Below are 19,959 nucleotides of genomic sequence, written 5' to 3' on the forward strand. Positions count from 1 at the left end.
CAATTTTGACTGAAACTCATCCGGAGATCTTATAACATGTTTTTTGTTTTCATCAAACACGTTTCAATTGCTTCTATATTTCCCACACAGAATCTAGTGGTCAGCCTAAAGCTGAAACATTTCTCACTGACACACACATTGGCTTCTTACATTTTTATTCAAAATGTGAGAATTAGGGTAATTCACACTATACTTTGATTATTAGTGTATGTTCTTGTTGAAATGACAACTTGTGTTGTACAGACAGTGCACTTTTAGAACAGACCTTGTGTGTCTCAACATACCAACACTAATGTTTGCGCATGATAATTTGACATGTCATGAAATGTTTGGTAGTTGGTTATTGGTGTCTAGGGTTATAATTTGTAACTCAAAACACAGAACAGTCAATGAAAAACCTCCCTGACCTGAGCGGTTCATTACAAATATTCTAACAAAAAGTCATGTGATTCAGTATCTAAGAAGCTTTATATCAACTCAATGTCACTGAACATACTGTCATTTCAGATGTGATTATTATTTCATTAAATTCATCATCAAACAGAGTTAGTGTAGGTAAAATGTGCAGAAAATAGTGCTTATTAACAATTTGAGATTATGTGTGGGTCATAGTGAATATCCTCAGACTTTGTGAATTATGTAGATGACTCTCCACAGGTGGAAGGCCATCTCCCAACTCCCTGGGTTTCATCAGTTGAGTGATGCAATAGTTTTGGTTTCACAAATGTTCAAGCGGTTTTCCAGTAGTTTGTCAATGTCCAGGTATCCACTTGTCCAATAGGTCGCTGTGCACAGGTTCACTTTGTGTCCAAGGGAGCAATCTTATAGCCTTTATATCGGCCATATGTTCCTTTTAGGAATGTGTTTGTAGTTGTGTCTTTATTTATCTGATAATCAATATTATAGATGATTGATGATAAATACTCAAATATAAGCCATAAAAAAACAATATGATAAAAGTCATATTCAATTCAACTCATAACCACTCCACTGGGACAATCTGGCAAAATGGTACAGTGGCACATAATGTAGTATCCCATGTACTTTTCATTTAGTGTGTCTCTGTTAGTGAGCTAACATTAGATATAGCCATCTGTCAGCAAATTTCGAGGTGATCCCTTGTAAACACACACACACACACACACACACACACACACACACACACACACACACACACACACACACACACACACACACACACACACTCCAATGACCTAGTGAACAGACTATTTCTGCCCTGTCTGTGCTCTAAGTGATTATTAAAGTGGATGTTTGTACTTAGCTGAAGCTTCTGCATTTATTTAATGCATAATTATGATTTCCTTTCCTTGCTGTTGTTCTGTTGCATTTGGCCAGGAAAAAGTTCACTTTTATTAAGAGTTGAGCTTTCAATTTAACCTTTAAATATGTACAGTATATTCACTCAAACAACAGTGTTGCTCCTGTGAGAAAACAAAAGCTACTCAGTGTGCACTGTTTAGCAAGAGATGAAACAGAATGACAAGATCAGACATGGTTTTGACCTCACTATTTCCTCAGGTCCTTACTAACTATTCTAAATTTCCGACAACTCATGTCTCAGTCAGCACAGCAGCTTTATTCCAGGATGGGATAAATACCAATGGCAGAGCAGGTTTGACTTCAGAGGAATGCAGCACAGACAGGCCGAACATCCCATGCATACTTGTACATCCATAGTCCAGGCTCTTCCTGCGGCGAAGGAATGTTGTTCACCAAGCAGGCGTCGGAGTCCAGCTCTGCAGTTTATACACACACGGGAAGATGGATTAGCTGTGGTGGTCCTAGAACTGCAAGAGAATTCCTGGCTACCTTAGAAAACTGGTGTAAACGCAGCTGTTGAAACGGCCTGTGGGCCATTGTGCGGAAAGAATGGGAACTGTACATAGGTCACAAATTTAAAAAATAAAAATAAAAAATCAGTAAGTTTGTAACTCACTGGACCACCACAGACAACAACAGCAGCCTATAAGTGATCCTTCCTTCTATGTAGTCTTAATAATAAATAATATTCTCCCTCTTAGGGTTTTGGTGATGGTGGTGGCAGTTAAATCCATCACAATCATAATCAGGGGGTTATTGTCATCTTCATCCTCATGATATTGTGTTCAATAAAATCTAAGTGATATACATCTCTCTTGGTTCTAATACAGATAGTACAGATTTGTTAAAGGGGATCCATGTAATAAAATAAATAAATAAATCCTCACTATTTCATAACTCTAGTTTTCCCAGTGTGGATGTTTCTCATCTGTATCAGCACAGGGTAACCAAGAGAGATTTATCACTTTTCATTGAACACAAACCAAAAACATGTCTATTGGTTTGACCACCACATCAAAAAAAAATTGAGGGTTAAATTAGCTGTGGTCATCCCTGGTTCTGTTATTTGTGTTAATTTGGTTTAATTTTGAAATATACTGTACATCATATACATTTCAACACAAGCCTAGATTACAGTAAGACATATCAACAAGACAGAGCAATAATACCCGTCTGTTTTTGCAAGAATATAGTGCCCCCTTGTGATTAAATAGAAAGCTCAGCTGAATACTGTGCTTCTCCTCACTTTACCTCATCACCTTCTCCAGGTTTCTGGCTGTGCTCTCACATATTCTAATGCTGTTGCCTCACACATCATCACTGATGCTTTTCAAATCTGTATATGATGTGTTGCCAGGAAACCTCATTGCCACATAGGCGGCCTGATCAAGGGTTTACGAGACGTGACCTCAGATAATCTTTCACTTCTGCGGATGGTGTGGCGCACACAGAGGGTGTGGTTTGTTAACCGCTTCACTCGTGGTGAAGGTGCAGTTTGTCTGCAAACTGTATCTCCACAGTCATATGAGAGGAGACTAGGATGGCCTGTGCATCCTCCTATTTTAGATCAAGAATGCAAACACAAATGGATAATGTGAATAAACAGATCTGCTTTTCATCACAAGCTCATGTCAAAGAGCTTTAAAAGAAATGTTTAATTTCTCTGCAACATTTGTAAAACCCTTCATGAGTACTGTGTGTGCTCAGGTCACTGTCCCTGAAGTAAAATCAACCCAGTTGATGTTCCCAGTTTACCCACTAGATGGCATCATGCTGCCACAGACTGATAAAAGTCTGTTTGTTGTTGCAATAATGACAGTTTTATGATGACAGTGTAATTAATGTTAATTTCAATAGCTTAAATAGCCTTCAAAATAAAACTCCTTTACAAAATAAGACTATGGCCAACCCTCACAAACCAGTGGATACCACACTCCGTCATTACTGATGACCTCAGAGCTGAGGAAAAAGGTCCAGCCCTGACCCAAACATGAGTGCAACAGTCAGACAAATAACGCCAGCTTTACAGACCCCACCCATTTAGGAGAGGAAAAAACAAAACAAAACAAAACAAAAAAACATGGATCTTAATTAAATTGTTAAGATTGCAGTTGCATGAACAGTGGTGACGACAAACTTTCATCATGCTCTCTTTAAATATGACTTACTCCCATGACTAACCGTCGGCCTGTCAACAATATAAAGAAAAAGAAAACAGAGCCACCGACAACCACACCACCCCAGTCCTGGATCCATTGAGTGAGTATCATGTTGAGCTGTAAAATGCTGCTGCATCTATTTGTTGTCTATTTTCACTGAGGTCATGACCTGCACACATTTTTCTTCTTCAGATGTTTGGGCCCTCATAGCAACTGAGCCACCAACAGCCAACAATAACGAAGCAGCGGGGACACAGCGGTCTTGTTCCAGTCTTATCAGCCTTTCCTCTTTTGGCATTGCTCTGGTTAGCATCCAAATGAAACCTTTTCCAGTCTCTCTCCCTCTCTTTCTCTGTCCTCCACAATTCCCCTAATGAGTCTCACAGCACAAAGGTCGCTGCTTTAGTTTCAGCTTAAAGAGAGACACATGGATAATGGCTGGAGGGAGCTGCATGTTAGTGATTATTCACATTAATACATCATCAAAGTACAATTCTATGACTTCTCTCCCTTTTCTCCTCATCATGTCATTCCTCATTCCCTCTGGTTGCGCTTGGCAGACCACTTTGTTCCTCTATAAGAACATTTTCTAACCAATGCCTAATTTCCCAGTGATAAAATAAGGTGCTCCTTGGATGTTTCTTCTGCTCTCCATGGCTGTGGGGAAAATATTTATGTTGAACATGGTGTTACTGCTGGGTTACATGCTCCCAGTCACTGATGACACTGAGGGAAGAAATCCAGCACAGGCGCTACTCTTTCCATTTCATTAATAGTCGTTTTAGTTTGTATGTTGTTTGAAGTGGGTGGTGCTTTGTTCAGGATTGCTTAGAAGACTGTTGTTTTTAAATATTAAAAGAAAATGAGCATTGAAACTCAATGATCTAACACTGATTAATAATGGAACTGATGAAAGGATAATAAGTCACCCAAGTAATCACAAGAGAGCAGGGATTGTTTCCCCTCAGTAACTCCACAGTAGTATGAAAAGAAAAACGCTAACAATCCAGACTGGATCCATTTTCAACCAAGTTACTGTGTCATTGCCATAAAACTGTCTGTTTTCTCAAAGACACAAAGACTGACATTTTCCTGGGCTTTTACTCGTTCAAACTGATTTTAATTACATCTGTAAAGATCATTCTGAAAGAGGAGAACAGTGCATGATAAAACTTACATAAAGTGAAGACCGCTGCAGGGAGCAAACAGAAGGAAATGGGAAGTTTTTCAGCTCCAAGTCCATCATTGGATAATAATTGAGCAAATTGATTAATAAGAATTAAATTTCATTTTTACTCACTATCTATCTATTTATGTTTATGACTTACTTAAATTGCTGCACAGACATTTGGTCTGTGATATTGCATGCTGCTGTCGGGAACTGCTTCAATACCCTACCATCATTTGTGCCTTGTAAAAGGAAATTCAGTAAATGCTGGCTGTTCATGCAAATAATATAATTACAACATGAAACAGAAAGTCTGAAAACATTTCATTTCAGTTGAGCCTGGGCTTTCCCTTCTTCGTTTGCTGTCTTTTGTAATTCATGCTCTGTCGACTCTCTGAGGTCTGACTTTCGAAATGTTCTGTCATGAAATAGCTGGTTCCCTCACATATGTGTGCATGACAAAGATGTGGGAGGTGATACAAATAATAATGAGATGGTAATATATGGTAATCCATGATAAACACAAGAAAAACAACCCACTATATTGTATGAAATAATGCTATAGGAATAGTAACATAGGGGCACACACATTATATTCATCAGTGAGTTATGCACATTTAAGAGTAAGTAAGCACGTATAGGCTATGACATCATCACTGGTACGTGGGTGTTTAACATTTAAAGTTAGCTTACAAATTGGGATACAAAAATAAAACGTGCATAGGCTACTGAAGAGTCCACAGATGCCAGTGAACGTCATTGTGTATCATCAGTAAGGTAGGATTTTTTTTTTTTTTTTACAGGGAGAACGACATTTCTGCCAAACACTTGCCAAGTTCCCATCGTGTAGTCTCAGTCCCCCCTGTGGGCCCCCTCCGTATTATTGAAAGGGGCGGTCTGGAAACAGTCTAAGCGGATCCTGCGGTGTTTTTAGGCGTGCTCGTGCGCGTGCCTGTTGTGTGTGTGTGTGTGTGCGTTTGTGGGTGTGTGTGTGTAGAGAGCGAGCGAGCGAGCGAGCGAGAGAGAGAGAGAGAGAGAGAGAGAGAGAGAGAGAGAGAGAGAGAGAGAGAGAGAGAGAGAGAGAGAGAGCTTCTTGATGCACAAGTGTTGTTAGCGTGGTGGACCGTTATTGTGCGGAGGCAACACAACCGTCACAGCTATTTCTACGGGGATAAAGGCAAAAGACCGCAGCATCGAGCCGACATGGGGAAGGTGGAAGGCGGAATGAAATGTGTCAAATACCTTTTGTTCGTGTTCAACTTCATATTCTGGGTAAGTGCATGTTCAGCGTCTGTGTGGTGATGGGATGCGAGTTGTGCGTAAATGAACGCGGAGCAAGTGCAACAGCAGCAGCAGCAGCAACCGCGGTGAAGACCTCTCACTCACTGTGCACATCCGACTTTCACAGACACGTGTTATTTTAGTAACAATGCTGAGATTTTGCCTCTTGTCCGACTCTTGTGTGCTTTATTTAGTCGGTTGCTGCCCGGCCGGCGTGGGTCTACCCCTGCGTGGCGCGGAAAGGGTGACAGCCAGAGCTTTTTAGTTTTGGCTCACCGGGCACAAATCAGATTTTCCACAGAGGAAAAACCCGCCCCTTTTTCCCGGGGAAGCGTGTTTTTGAAAGGAAGACTGAATGAAAAGACAGAGAGAGGGAGAGACTGAGAGACAGTATGGAAAACAAACTCAGCAGTTGGCCCCCAGCGCCACATTACTTTATTACAGTAACAAGCTGCACGGAGCTGATTGATAAAGTTACAAGCAGCCCGGGGGGCATCACATCCACAACTGTCTCCTCCCCTACTTTCATTATTAAAGTAGCACTTTGGCCACTCACAAGCAGACTCAAGAGATTCACTTTATTCAAGACAAACTGTCAGGTGAAAGATGTGTGTTTGTATATGTGAGTGTGTAAGGCACACATGCCTTGCACATGTGCCTTCATAAACACTGACATTCTAGTTAAATGCTATAAATGAACACTTGTTACTGTAATGTCAAGAAATGAGATTGGAAGAAGTTGGTCTCCCTGCTTGATTGCTTTTGTATGTGTTCATGCTTTGGCTAATGTGTGCCACTGATCACACTCCTTAGAGGGGAAGTTCCTTTGTGTGTGTGTGTGTGTGTGTGTGTGTGTGTGTGTGTGTGTGTGTGTGTGTGTGTGTGTGTGTGTGAGACAGAGAGAGAAATTTTCCAACAAGCATCTGTGGAGTGGATCAGGCGCTGAGTGCACCGTGAATGGATCCATTGTGACAGCAGGACAATAGCATAACTTCAGTCTGCTGCTCTTGCCTGGCTAAGCAGCAGAGCCTGCCCGAGACCTAAACACAGCACAAGCGGTCACACCACTGAGTTGTTCAGTCTCCACTTAACACCACAGCCCCCTCTCCAGCATCCAGCCTGGGTGTGTCTGCTGGCCAATCCTCTCTTAGTACATCAGAGTATGGATGTATGCAGCAGAGACAACTTGGTAAATGTGCAGGTGGACGTGGAGGGTGAGCGATCGTAGGAGAGTAAGGAAAAAGGGAAGACGATAAATGTGGCAGGATAGAAGAGGGTCATAGGGAGATTGAGAGGGATATTCATGTGCGTGCGCTCACATGGTAAAAGAGGGACAGTTGGCATGAACTTGACCCAGATAAAGATAGAAAATAGATCAGTATGAGGGTTAGTGGGATATTCTGTGGATGTGTGTCACAGTCTCTGTGAGTTAAATGTCACACTGAACTAACTACACACATACACACAGAAACACTGATGCTCTTCCATATGTGAGTTGTGCACATTCCATGTATTCTGTCAACGACAACTGATCAGTGATCGCCCTCTGCTTATAATCACAGCATCCTGATCCCCCCCCGGGCTGTTGCCCCCTCTGTTGATGGTTAAGTGAGAGATGATGAGAGGACTGTGAGTGATGAAAGCAGGTGGAGGAGGGGCAGATATGTTTCCCTTCAAATCCCCTGAGCGGACAGTAGAACAGAGACAGGCTGCTGGTGCTTCCTTTGGAGGGGATGAGGGGTTGGGAGCTGTTACGCATACTGACACACACACTCACACACAAAGACATGCACACTTTAAACACAAAAATGAACCTGAATGATGAGAAGTGCCATACACTTAACCACCCTCACTGTCATCAATCAGTACTTACAAAGTGTCTATTTGTTTAAAATCCTCAATGTCACAGTATCGTGATGTAGTGGGATTCCTGCAGGGCTCAATTAACTCGACTGTCACTAATGTAACACAGGCCAACTTTTTGTATATATTACTAATAGCTGCAAATCCAACCACTTAGAATGGAACATCAATACTTTGCTGGCTTCCCTGGGCTCTGTTTGCGAGCTATAGTTCTCTCACTGCCCTATTTGGTCAAAAATCAAGCCCACATGGCAAATACGGTGGGGCAAACATTGCTTCATACTAGTGGGGTGTGTGAAAGGTGCAGCAACAAGAGTGATTCCCACAGTTTCCCCCCAGTGTTGCTCCTCCACATCAAAAACAACTGATATGACACAGTTTGTGAGAATCCAGGTGGATTGATGATTCATTTGGTTAGTTAATGAAAAACAAACTGCTTAATCGTTACCTGTCCAGCAATGTAAAAGGATATTGTTCTATATCTGATGCCTTCACCACAATAGTGTCAGTGTTTTCTGCACTAGATTTGCATTCATTGCTTCAGGAAATGCTTCAGCCAATAGTCACACAGCTCCGAAGGTCCAGCACAGTGGAAATGTCAGGCTCCATCTCTGGGAACCTACACTATGTTTAATAAAATAGCTTTTTACTCTGTATTGTGTAAAATACTATATTATAATTTACTTACAGTAATAGAGTTAAGCAAACATCAGCATCAAGTTTCATGAAATGAAAATGCACATTTAAAGGACATGTTTTGACTTGATCATTTATATTAATTATTGAGTTATTGATCCTGTATGTTAATTAAAAACAAATCATAAAGAATAAAAGTATTTTATACAAAGCAAACAATGCACTTATCTCAAATATACAGTATACGATACTCAGATTTAAAAGAGCAGAACTAACAGTACTTCTGGTTTCATCTACATTTTATATCACAAACCACCAAGTCTTGACATTCTGACCTATGAGCTGTTCTTCTCGAGTTTTTTTTTATACTGTTCTGTAATGAATAGTTACATGACTAATATCATGTCTCTCAAACAGCTGGGATTGACATTGTACTTTTTGTGAGGAGTGGTGTCCACCAGGGCAGCATCCTGGGTCCCCTTGTTGTTTCTGTTATATGTCAGTGAAGTCAAAGATAGGTGCACTATGTCTTATTAGCTGCTCCTGCACTGTTTGTTTTGTTTAGTCTTGAATTCAGGTTTTATTTGGTTCAAAACTAAAATTATGAAAAAATATAATATTATTATTAACACCTGCATTAAAGCAGAAGTGAGTGATCCGGTCGTTTTCGCTAATGCTGCGTTCCAGGCAGGCTTTTGAAATCGTAAATTACAGCTTCAAGTCACAACTTACGACTTTGTAGCGTTTCAGGCAACCCACTCGTGTTTTTCCGACCTGTTTTACCGGTGAAAGTCACTATAACGGCCACTCGTAACTTCCGACCGGTGAACTCGTACCAGATCGAACTGGTACCACTTCACGGTCGGAAAAATACGAGTTTCCTTGAACGCACCATAACAGTCCTCGTCGCTACGTCACCACATTCACGGCGTTCCTTGGCTGCACACACAGCCCTGCATGCCGTTCTCTCTCCTCATTGGATAAAAACTGTAGGATACGATAAATGTTTTCTCTTCGGCTCAGAGCAGAGCAGAGGGACTGAGAGACCCGTGTTTCAGTCCAAACACTCTATGTAAGTGATTGCTGTCGGAAGATATAACTATTTAAGACTTATATTAACACAAATATATCACTCACTTCTGCTTTAATAGTGAGGGTAGGAGATCACAACATTTTTATTAAAACCACCATCAATTATCTTTTTCCTTTTTTCATGATCATGAATGGTATCACAATATCACTGTAGGGCAAGCATGTGTATGGCCACGTTCAGGAAACTTTACAGACTATCTTTCTTGCCAGACAGTCTCAGTTTATGCACAGGGATTGTTTGACACTTCTGGCATCAAGTCTGGTGCAGGGCCAATCTGATTACACTTGTTTTTCCTGGATGGATGACTTATCAAAGGCGTAATAAATTACAGGCTACACAATACTTACACTAATTATTTACAGTACAGTGCAGTGCAGGGTGTAGCCCAGCTGATTTGACTCCTTTAGTTAGATTTTAATTGGCAGGAGAATATTTATTGTGTTTGGAAGTAGTTCGATTTTTTGTGTTAGTTTTTTTGCTCCCCTGTTTCATAGTTGATATTAATATTCAACACAGCGTGCTTGACTTTACTCAGATGTAAAGCTTAACTAACACAAAAAACAAAGTTTCAAAGTTCAAATGCCTTTATAGCAAGAATACTTAATTGCTGTAAGGATTTCAGATTTTTTAAATGTCTTTTTGTAAAGAAAGTTTGTTTATAAATCTGACACAAAATGTGGAAATTTTTCCTTTATATACTTTTGCACAACTCTGCATCATCATTAGTTGAAATTCAGCAGATTTTGAAGTGCTCTTGCACTGGCTTTACAAACAGCATTAACACCGAAACTAAATATTTTTCCAGTATCCACTATCCAGCCCTAGAAACACTTCTGCCCGTGTTGTTGAGGTTGTTGTGTGCCATTACACTCCCCCACCCTCGCCCTGTGGAAGAGTACAATGGGATTTACTCCACCCATAATTATCTCACTCGTATTTACACTTTCCTTCTGCCCATCATTTTTAATGTGCGCTTGCATCTGTTTTCACAAACATAAGGCAGACAGACAACACAGAGAACTATTTTTGTAAAGCTTGAATCACTCACCAGTTGCTGCTGGATTTAAAGATGGTGTTTACAACAGTTTTGCTTTGATATGCTGTTTTTCTTTTATTTATTTTTTTGCTGTAATATTTTCCTGAAAACAAAGTCCCACCTAGAAAGTGGATAATACCGCAGACTGTCTGACCAACACCACAGTCCTGTGTCAGCTTAGCCCCTCTTTTCATGGAAATTCCCCCTCACAAAAAGACTATTTAACAGCACTGTTAAAAAGTAAGCCTTACACCATAAAAGAACCTCAATAAAGCCTCGACACAGAGATTTCCATCCCCGTCAAGGAGTATGCAGACATACAAGCTATCTTCACATGTGTTTGGACAGACACAGAGGACGTGTGGAGTTTTAGCTTTGTCTCAGGACAACATTGTAGCCTGTGTCCTGGGGCAAAGAAAAAAAACATGATGGGTTCTCTAATAACCTCTTCTCTTTTCCTCTCTCCTTTCCCTCTTTCATTGTGTCTGTCTGTTTCCCCGCTATTGTGTGCATATAGTCACAGGGACACAGTGGGTCTTTGTCCTTTGGGTGATGTTGGGAGGTAGTGAGTGAGGGAGGGGTGGGGGGTTAAGGCGAGGTTGGGTGGAAGAGGGGGACACACAGAGATAAGTTCAGAGAGGGCGAGGGAGTGTAGATTTGGGAGGTAGAGAAGCAGAGGAGGGAGGGAGGGAGGGGTGTGTCTGGATAATGATGGCAGACGAAGTGGTGGGGGGTAAAGTGGGAGGGGGGGTGTTGATTGTAAGCAGTGACGGGGTTAATGCGACCTATGGGATAGTCAGGCGCTGGAGTGCCTTGTGAATCCATTTAGTGTGTCGGCCACTGCTGGGTGTTGGATGCAGCCTCTGGTCTACGCGTCTATGCGTCTGGTTCTGAAAAGGCTTTTAAATGTAGCTGTAACAGTAATGAGGTTTCACTGAGCTCGGAGCTCCTCCCAACAGTCAAACCACCACCTGCTTCTCCACACAGCATTAACACACCACCCAGCTCCTCTAGCAAAGTGTTCATACGCACACAGTTCAGTGGACAGTCGTCCTCACCTCACACCTCCACCAACACACCATCGCACCATCAGGTGTTCCGGCAAATACCAGTGTTAAATAGATCCAGATCCTCTCTCTGGACTAATCCACCCTGGTTCAGTAAGTCTACAGATCCGAAGCCTTCACTTCATAGTGCTTTATCACTTTGGACCTGCTAATCCTGAAACCCCAAGAGCTCAGCTGTCCCATACATCACCAGGCAAAACACTAAATCCTTAGTCGGACTCTGGGAGGAAGCCAGCTTCCCAACACCTGTCCAATTTTGATGCTTTACAACTGAGCTACTGGTTTTACTTCAGACCAACACCATGAAATATAACCTGTGGAGTGGAGGAGGAGAGGAGTGTAGACAGTGAGGATGAGGAGGATATGCACAAAATGAAGATCAAAATAAGTGACATTGCAGAGGCAGAAATGGGCAGGGTAGATTTGGTGAACAATAGGTGGTAAAACACAGTTAAGAGTCATGGAAACAGGCATGGAACTATTTGTTTTTGCCTGAGCTTGGCAGTGAGTGTTTGTTCCTCTGAATAAATTCAGTTAACAGAGCTCAGGGACACGGAAAACAAACAGTCACACAAACAGCGGTCTACCTAAATTCTGAGATCTAGGACACGGAGAGACCATGTGACGCGGCGCTCCTAAATACCGTCCATTTACAAATCATTTCATTTATCTACACACATACACACACATAGACACTATCTGTTTTGAAGCTGGGCTCAAAAAGGTTTTCAGACTGGATTATCCTCAGGGGGCATGGGCTCAGTGATCGCTAAAACCTCTCAGTATTGATCTGTCAATGAAGCACCACACCACAGTTTCAGCCTTTGAAAGCATCTCAAGTCTAAGAACTAAGCTTTTAACTTCAAAACAAGATGGTAGATGATTTTGTTTGATGTATAGAAATGGTGGTTTTAGTTGAAGGAAAATATGAGCAACATGGAACCACGTTTTCCAAACAAACAGGAGAGCCTGTTTCAGCTCAAGGTGCCACACTCCTGCCCACAGCCAAGCGGGTCATTTTCTCCCCACTGGGAAGCCAGAGCTTGCCAAGGGCTGATTCAAAGTAGTTCAAGTTGCATTTTGCTGAGACCTATCGCTCTAGAGCCGTTAAAAGATCCACATGTTACAGACACGTTGTTAGACCTATTGTTATACACAATGCATGAAGTTTTAGCTTAAGTACCTTTTAATGAAATGATTTTTCTGTTCCCTAAGTGCAAAGGGTGGGTGGAGGGCCACAGTGGAAACTCCACAGCACCAGTTGCTGTCGTTATGTGGAAAATCACATTCAGGGAGAGCGAACCCAAGAACAAGCCTTCTGAAGACCTGAAAAACATGCACTTTGACTGTTGTGTGTTGGATGAGAGGAACACTGCCCTTGTGATTAATGCGGAAAACAATCAGCAGTAAATTATGTCAGACCTAAAGCCAGGATAAAAATTGATATGAAAAACATGCTCCACTATCAGATACGGTTACAGATTTGCTAGTTTTTAGACATTGATTGTTAAATCTTTAACCAGAATGAGCAGAGAGGATCATGAGGGGAGTCTGGTTAGGGAATACAGTTGGTATTTATCAGGGTTTGTTTGCAATTAAAGCCTGGATACACACAGTGCAATGAGTCTGGACAGTGCATGTCTCTAAACCACTTGTTTTGCATTTGTTTTTTTCCTCTGTATTTCTCATGTAATGTATCTCATTGTTTGTCTGTCTGTCCTGTCTCCCTTCAGTTGATGGGATCCTTTGTTCTGGCTGTGGGGCTGTGGCTGCGTTTTGACCCAGAGACTGTGTCTCTGCTCAACGGCGATAAGGCTCCAGACACCTACTTCATTGGTGAGTAAGGTCGCCTCAGATAATCTCCACTGTTGTCAGCTTACACACAATGTAGATGTATAATAATTACAATCCTATAATTCAACCCAAGGCCATAATTTAATGCATGCGTGCAGATATGGGTTGTGCTGAGAACCTGTGGTAATGCTGTTGCTGTCAACTTGAGATGATAAATTGTGTTTTCATCACCACACATTTTTTTTCTTGTAACGCAGCGCTTCGGTTTGTGTCTTAAACATGTGCAGCTGGGGAATCACTCTGAACGGGCCAAGGAAAGTTCAGTTATTTCCCTATGAAATCTCAGCAATTAGACGTTTATGCTGACTGATATCATCAATGGAAAAAGTTGAGGCCCATTCTACCCATTTTTGCTCTAGTGAAGATAAGACAACATTTACCACTGATTCCCATTTGATGTGACTTTTTCTTATAAACAATTCTGGAAATCATTGATATATATAAAACGTTTATTGACAGGTTTTAATGGAACTCACTTTGGCTGTGCATAAATGTCTTCCTGTGTGTCAGAGGGGATATTCCAACCACAGGCCTCCCCCACACACTCGCAAATACACAGAAATACACACTTCATTACCACATATAAAAGCCCACACACACGCACAGAAATCAGGGCCTAAAGGACGAGTCTGTCTTTTTATGTGTGATTATATGGCGTCTACGATTGTCGAAGTTTGAGGAGGCGTTCCAATGCCAAATCTTTCCACATACAAATAAATGTCAGCGTTCAACACACTCTTACACTTTTTCTATTATTAGAGCTCATGACTGTGTGAATAACAGGAAATCTGTGCTTCACATAGTGCATAAATGCACAAGGGAAACCACATGGCCGCTAACCACCTTTCAATCAGTCATCCTCCCACTGAGTCCCACATGAGAAGAGAAAGACAGTGGGTTGGAGTGGGGGCTGTTAAAAGGGTATATGGAAGAAGACAATCATAGAAAAAGATGGAGATCAATGGCAAAGTTTTGATGGAAAGTCAGATAAAATGACATTGAAGAATGGGGGAGAAGAGGAGGGACAGGGGTTAAACCATCCAGCATGAGATTATAACTCTTTTAACATCCCTCAGACTCACTGGTACTTTATTTTCTTCTACAAATCTAGCTGTACTGTTTAGAGTGATAACGTCATGCAATGGCAGTGATTGTTGTTGCAGTGTAGTGAGCCCTATAATAGTGTTACAGTATATCATCATCTCTCTGTCTGCATGTGTTTGTGTTTGTGAACTAAGACTCAGATGTCCATGGAGTTTGACCAGGGATGAGTGGCTTGTGTCAGGTCCACTGAGAGTATTAGCGCTACACATGGCTTTGACAGCTGAGAGCACTCAACAGTTGCTATGCCTCGTTCCCATGGCATCGAGCCCAGGACATACCTTCTGTGTACTTTGAATGATGTATGATAAGAAAATGAGAACAATTTCAGACTAAGAGCTCTAGACAAAGAGAAAAGCAGCGCGGTCTTCTTGGAAAGAAGAAACTGCTTCGTGTGAAGTTGTGTGGATGAGGTCGCGGTCTCTTATCACAAACTCAAAAGATTTCAAATCTCATCAGCTTGCCAAGTGATCATTTGATGCCTCAAGCGGGGAACTAAACTCTCCTTCCTAACAACAAAAGGAACGACACTCCCAAGTCACCGCTTGTATCGCATCATGTCTTTTTGTTGACACACTGGGATCCTATGAACCCTCTTCCTTATCCGTTCCCACCTGAGCCCACATCAGTACCTGGGGGGCCGTTGCGTCCTCTCTAACCCCGTCCTCTACAGAGCCGTTGCCTGGCAACAGACCCCACCTGTGTAAGGGCACACTTGTGGAACCAATCTGTTGTTGAGTTCCTCCCTGCAGACCTACCAATGATGTACTTTTCCTAATGAGAGGGTTTATGGGAGATGATGATGTACAGGACATGAAGCATCCCACTTAGGGCTCCCACTTTGAGTCACGTTAACAAAGCTTTTTTACATTGCTGCTTGCATGAGGACCCTAAAGGCATCACGGGCGGGTCAAGGATAAAAAAAGGATCTGACAAAGCATCAATCACTTTGCTGCCATTTGTTCAGCTGACCACAGAAATAGTACAGTCTGAAATATGAATGCCTCTGTCTGGGCCAGTCTGACCGCCTCACCATACATTCCTTGATCTCTGCTGCCACCTGCTGGCGCATTGATAGATTAAACTTGCCTGAGGGGATGAGCTGAGCATTTCAAGAAGAATCAACCCAGAAACAAATGTTTTGTAAATGTATATAATCGGAATCTGTCAAAATAAATTGTAATCCATTGTGTCTTTTCCTCAAAACTGAAGTTTTTCCTCCTGTTTCTCCAGGTGTGTATATACTGATTGGTGCTGGCAGCCTGGTGATGTTGGTTGGTTTCTTTGGCTGCTGCGGAGCTGTGCGGGAATCTCAATGCCTGTTGGGTTCAGTGAGTACATATGTGCGCAAAATGTGTGGAAATAGTGAACTTCAATGCATCAATACCCCATTTCTAAGTACTGACTGTACAAGTACTGAGTTTCTGTGTCTGTGGATTTTTCAGTTCTTTGCCTGCTTGTTGATCATCTTTGGGGCTGAGGTGGCAGCAGGGGTGTTTGGATTCCTAAACAAAGACAAGGTACGTTTGTTTTCATAGCAGTTAATATGATGTTTTTTAACACACAATATGCAATATGTGCCTCATCGTTCCCCTTTCCTCTTTCACACAGATAATTGAAGATGTCCAGAATTTCTACGCAACAACGTACAATGAAAACAATAACAGCACCTTGATCGTGTCATACCAGAAAGTAGTAAGTAAAAAAAAATATATAGATAAAGATTAACCTTTGGTCAGAAAGTAGCATTAGCTAATCACGTCATCCTCTTATGTTTTAACCCTCTCTTTTAGCTGAACTGTTGTGGAACCTCAGCGACCCCCTGCCCTGATCCCCAACCAGATACCAAGGTAGGATCTGTCACCACCTCCAGTCTCAGGATGGCAATTAAATTCTGCCCTTTTGTTGTAGAGTGAATGAGTCACGGTGCCGTACAAAACATCCTGGTTCACTTGAGCTCAACTTAGCCTGACTCCTGTTATCTTTGCTCTGCAGGACTGTGATACAGGCATCAAGGATTTCTTCAACAGTAAGCTCTACATCATCGGTTACGTGGGCATTGGAATTGCTGGAGTCATGGTGAGTGAGTGGTGATCTGGGAGTGGTTGAAAACACACAGGTACACTCACGTACTGTAATTGATCATTGTTTTACTAAAAATGATCTCTGTCCTTTTCAACAGATCATTGGGATGATCTTCAGTATGGTTCTCTGTTGTGCCATTCGCAACAGCAGGGAGGTCATCTAAGCTGGACTGTTGACTTGTACCCATCACCCCTCCTTTACCCCACTCCAAGAGACTGTATAGCCTTCAGATCAAATGTCAGCCCCTTCATCCTACCGGGGACCCAGGAAATTGACCATGTTTTTAAAAAGCCGTTCCACTGTGGTGCTAGACTCAGCTCTCCTGGCCGGATCTGTATTTTCTTTGAAATTGTATTTATTTATTTGCCATCACAAGCAGCCGAATTGACTTTCCTAACAGACTGATAAGACTTAGACCATTCATGTTTCCAGTGGGGATAGATTCATTTGTGAAGTTGCCCTGACAATCTTGTCAGATTGTTTTTCCACATGGCCATTTGGCTACCACTACAAATTTTAACCCACATACTGTCGCAGTAGTGTCAATGCTTTTTCACACTGCCTTGACACTGACCCCATGGCTGTGGGAAACTTAAGCCCAGAGAGAGCAATCTGAGGTAAAAGCAGCTGCATGTGCTTATCTGCGCACACACACAAATCAAGACACACAAACACGGATGCGCACATACACATAAACACAGCAATGTTGTGTTACGTGAGACAGCAGCCTTAAAAAAGCCTGTCTGGCGTCTCATAGGGAGCCCTGATTGGTGGGATCAGAGTGGAGTGTCAAGAGAGGGAATGGCCTGTGAATGTTTCGTGAGTGCATCCATCATGCAACCGCTGTGGGCTTACCCACTCACTTACAACATACAGTACACGCACTCTATGAACTATGCAGTCACAGGTTGCTCTATATAAAGAAAATCCACAGTTATATTAAGGAATAGCTCAATATTTTTGGGAACACTCTTATTGACTTTATTGCCAAGGGTTAGATCAGAGGCTAATCTAACACGCATCCTAAAAATACAGTACATAAACTGACTTTAGCGTAGCACCAAGACTGGAAACGGGGGAAATAGCCAGCCTGGCTCTGTGTGGATCTTTACCAAACTATCTGTTTCCCTTTGTATCCACTTTTTATCAAGCTAAGCTTACCATCTGACAGAGCTGTACTTCATATTTACTATACTAAGTGGTATCAATCTTCTCATCTAACTCTTGGTAAGAAAGCATATTTCCTGTAATCTAGAACTATCCTTAAGGACAAATAGCATACCAGTGCGTGTGCCTGTTTGAATCCATTCACTACAAATCATGCACAGTTTCCATTAAGAGTCAACAACATACTGGTATGTTGTGTGTAAGTGTGCACTACAGTGGATTGCACAATTCAAGCAAGTTTCAAGAGCCCCCTACTGAGCACAAATGATTGAAAAAGCTGCACATAGTGGCGTACATCAAAACATCTAAACCCATGATTTGCAGTTAAGAGGTTAAAACTTGCACACACACTGGTCTTGTCCTTCAAAGAGGATTTACAAACCAAACTCCCACCTCGTCTATTGGGTAACTCTGTGAAATAAATACCACTTCCATCCCCTAATAATATATGTCCTCCCTTACGTAAGAGAGTACTTGGAGCTGGATCATATGGATATGTTTTCAGGCTATACATATACTAGCCGGTCAACTGAGAATAGGCGCTGTTTCTGTGATATTCAGTTATCCAAGCCAGGTCTTTGATCTTCCCTGCTTTCCTGCTCTTCCATCTTGTTCCCCCTGCGTGCCTTAAAAGTACACCGCCCACAACAAAAACACCAACTAAATCATCCCTGTTTTCTTCTCTCTCTATTGACCTCATTGGAGGCTTGGATAGAAACACATTTATCCAGGTTAAACCAGGCCACTGTTTGAATTTGAAGGGTTTATTTTCCAGTGTCAGGACTCTGGTATGTAAATATGTTTGAGTTTTTTTTTTGTTTGTTTGTTTCTTTTGTAGTTGTACATTATTTGTGGCTGATGTGTTAGTTACTATTTAACATGCTGTGCGTAGACAGACGTTTGCAGTAGTTTTACAGTGTTCTTGTAATGACAGAGTAGTCAAACCAGATCCACACAGCCAAAACAGTCTGTTAACGTGCCTTTCTTAAATAACCAGCTATTTTTCAACAACAGGCTATCTGAACGTAGCACACAAGTGTACATATGTTAGTAGAGCTGGGCCGCAATTAATTGTCATTCACGTTGGACAAGTAGCACATATGGCTCAACTTGTCATGATTGTTTTGGTATGTTTTTAAGTGTGGCGCTCGATTGTGTCCTCTCAGCCAACAGAGCTGAAGTGGTGAAAAGAACGGTTTCTCTTCCAACAATTTCAAAAGCCTTTTGGTACTAATAAAAATCTATTCTCAGGACTCTAAACAATAATCTGAATGTTGATGAAGTCCAGATGAGCAAACTATACAGGACACAAGCACTTGTGAATATTATTTTTGCTTGTTTTCTTTTTTCACATTTTAGTGTGATGTTACACATGTGAGGACACAACAAAGGCTAACATACCACTTCAGGCTGCTGGGATGACAGTAAACAGTGTGATGGCACTGGACTGTCACTCCTGAGGCTTTGTGGAACAGGAGGAACTAGGAACAGTTGAGTGCTACTCAATCCACAATGCTGTAGCTGTGTTCCTCAGTTATGTTTGTTTGAGCAAATCTGGAGATGTAATGTACTGTGCTCCGAAGAAAAACTGTGTACACAGTCGAGCCTTTCATAGTTGATTGTGTGTTAATTTATTTTAATACCATTCCAGGCTTCTCAGGAAGATAGGTGATTGAAGTTTAATAAAGCTTTTAAAGTTTTACAGTTTCCTGCATTAGAGTTTCCTTCTTTTGTCACAGGTGTTTACCATATTCAGATATTTATAGCTATAAGTAAGCTTTCACAGGAACTGAAACAAGAAGAACACACAGGTCCGGCCACCATTACATACACAACCGGAGTCACATACACATACTCTGCATTGCTTATACAGCAGTCCAAGTCCACTTCCAGTCATTCTCTGGACTGAATTATGAAATACATCCTCCACTCCAAGCCAAATGTAATTTACTCAGGTAAATGAATTGTGCTTCATCTGACACAAGATAAACTCCTTTTGTGTGCATTTGTAACAAACACTGAAAAAAAAAATCGATGTAGTTGTTGGCATAAATTTAGAATCAAGAAAGAGACTATCCCCATGGACACCAGCACTTAGTGGCTGTAGT

The 19,959-nt window shown here is 41.7% G+C and overlaps 1 protein-coding gene across 1 annotated transcript; it reads left to right on the top strand.

The window, feature by feature from the left end:
- Positions 1 to 5,732: 5,732 nt before the first annotated feature.
- On the top strand, positions 5,733 to 19,558 carry LOC310988770 (tetraspanin-2-like). The gene is made up of 8 exons (XM_083975490.1): positions 5,733 to 5,940; positions 13,378 to 13,480; positions 15,833 to 15,930; positions 16,045 to 16,119; positions 16,211 to 16,294; positions 16,393 to 16,449; positions 16,595 to 16,678; positions 16,782 to 19,558. Exons 1-8 carry the CDS (start codon positions 5,872 to 5,874, stop codon positions 16,845 to 16,847), a joined length of 636 nt encoding a protein of 211 aa, XP_083831616.1. The 5' UTR covers positions 5,733 to 5,871; the 3' UTR covers positions 16,848 to 19,558.
- The last annotated feature ends 401 nt before the right edge of the window (positions 19,559 to 19,959 follow it).

Source organism: Trachurus trachurus (genome assembly GCF_905171665.1).
Source record: "Trachurus trachurus genome assembly, chromosome: 7".
Taxonomy (NCBI): domain Eukaryota; kingdom Metazoa; phylum Chordata; class Actinopteri; order Carangiformes; family Carangidae; genus Trachurus; species Trachurus trachurus.

Coding starts and splice junctions, on each gene's coding strand:
- LOC310988770 (XM_083975490.1), top strand. CDS start 5,872: ATGGGGAAGGTGGAAGGCGGAATGAAATGTGTCAAATACCTTTTGTTC. Junction 15,931..16,044: donor CTCAATGCCTGTTGGGTTCA/GTGAGTACATAT, acceptor TGGATTTTTCAG/TTCTTTGCCTGCTTGTTGAT. Junction 16,450..16,594: donor ATCCCCAACCAGATACCAAG/GTAGGATCTGTC, acceptor TTTGCTCTGCAG/GACTGTGATACAGGCATCAA.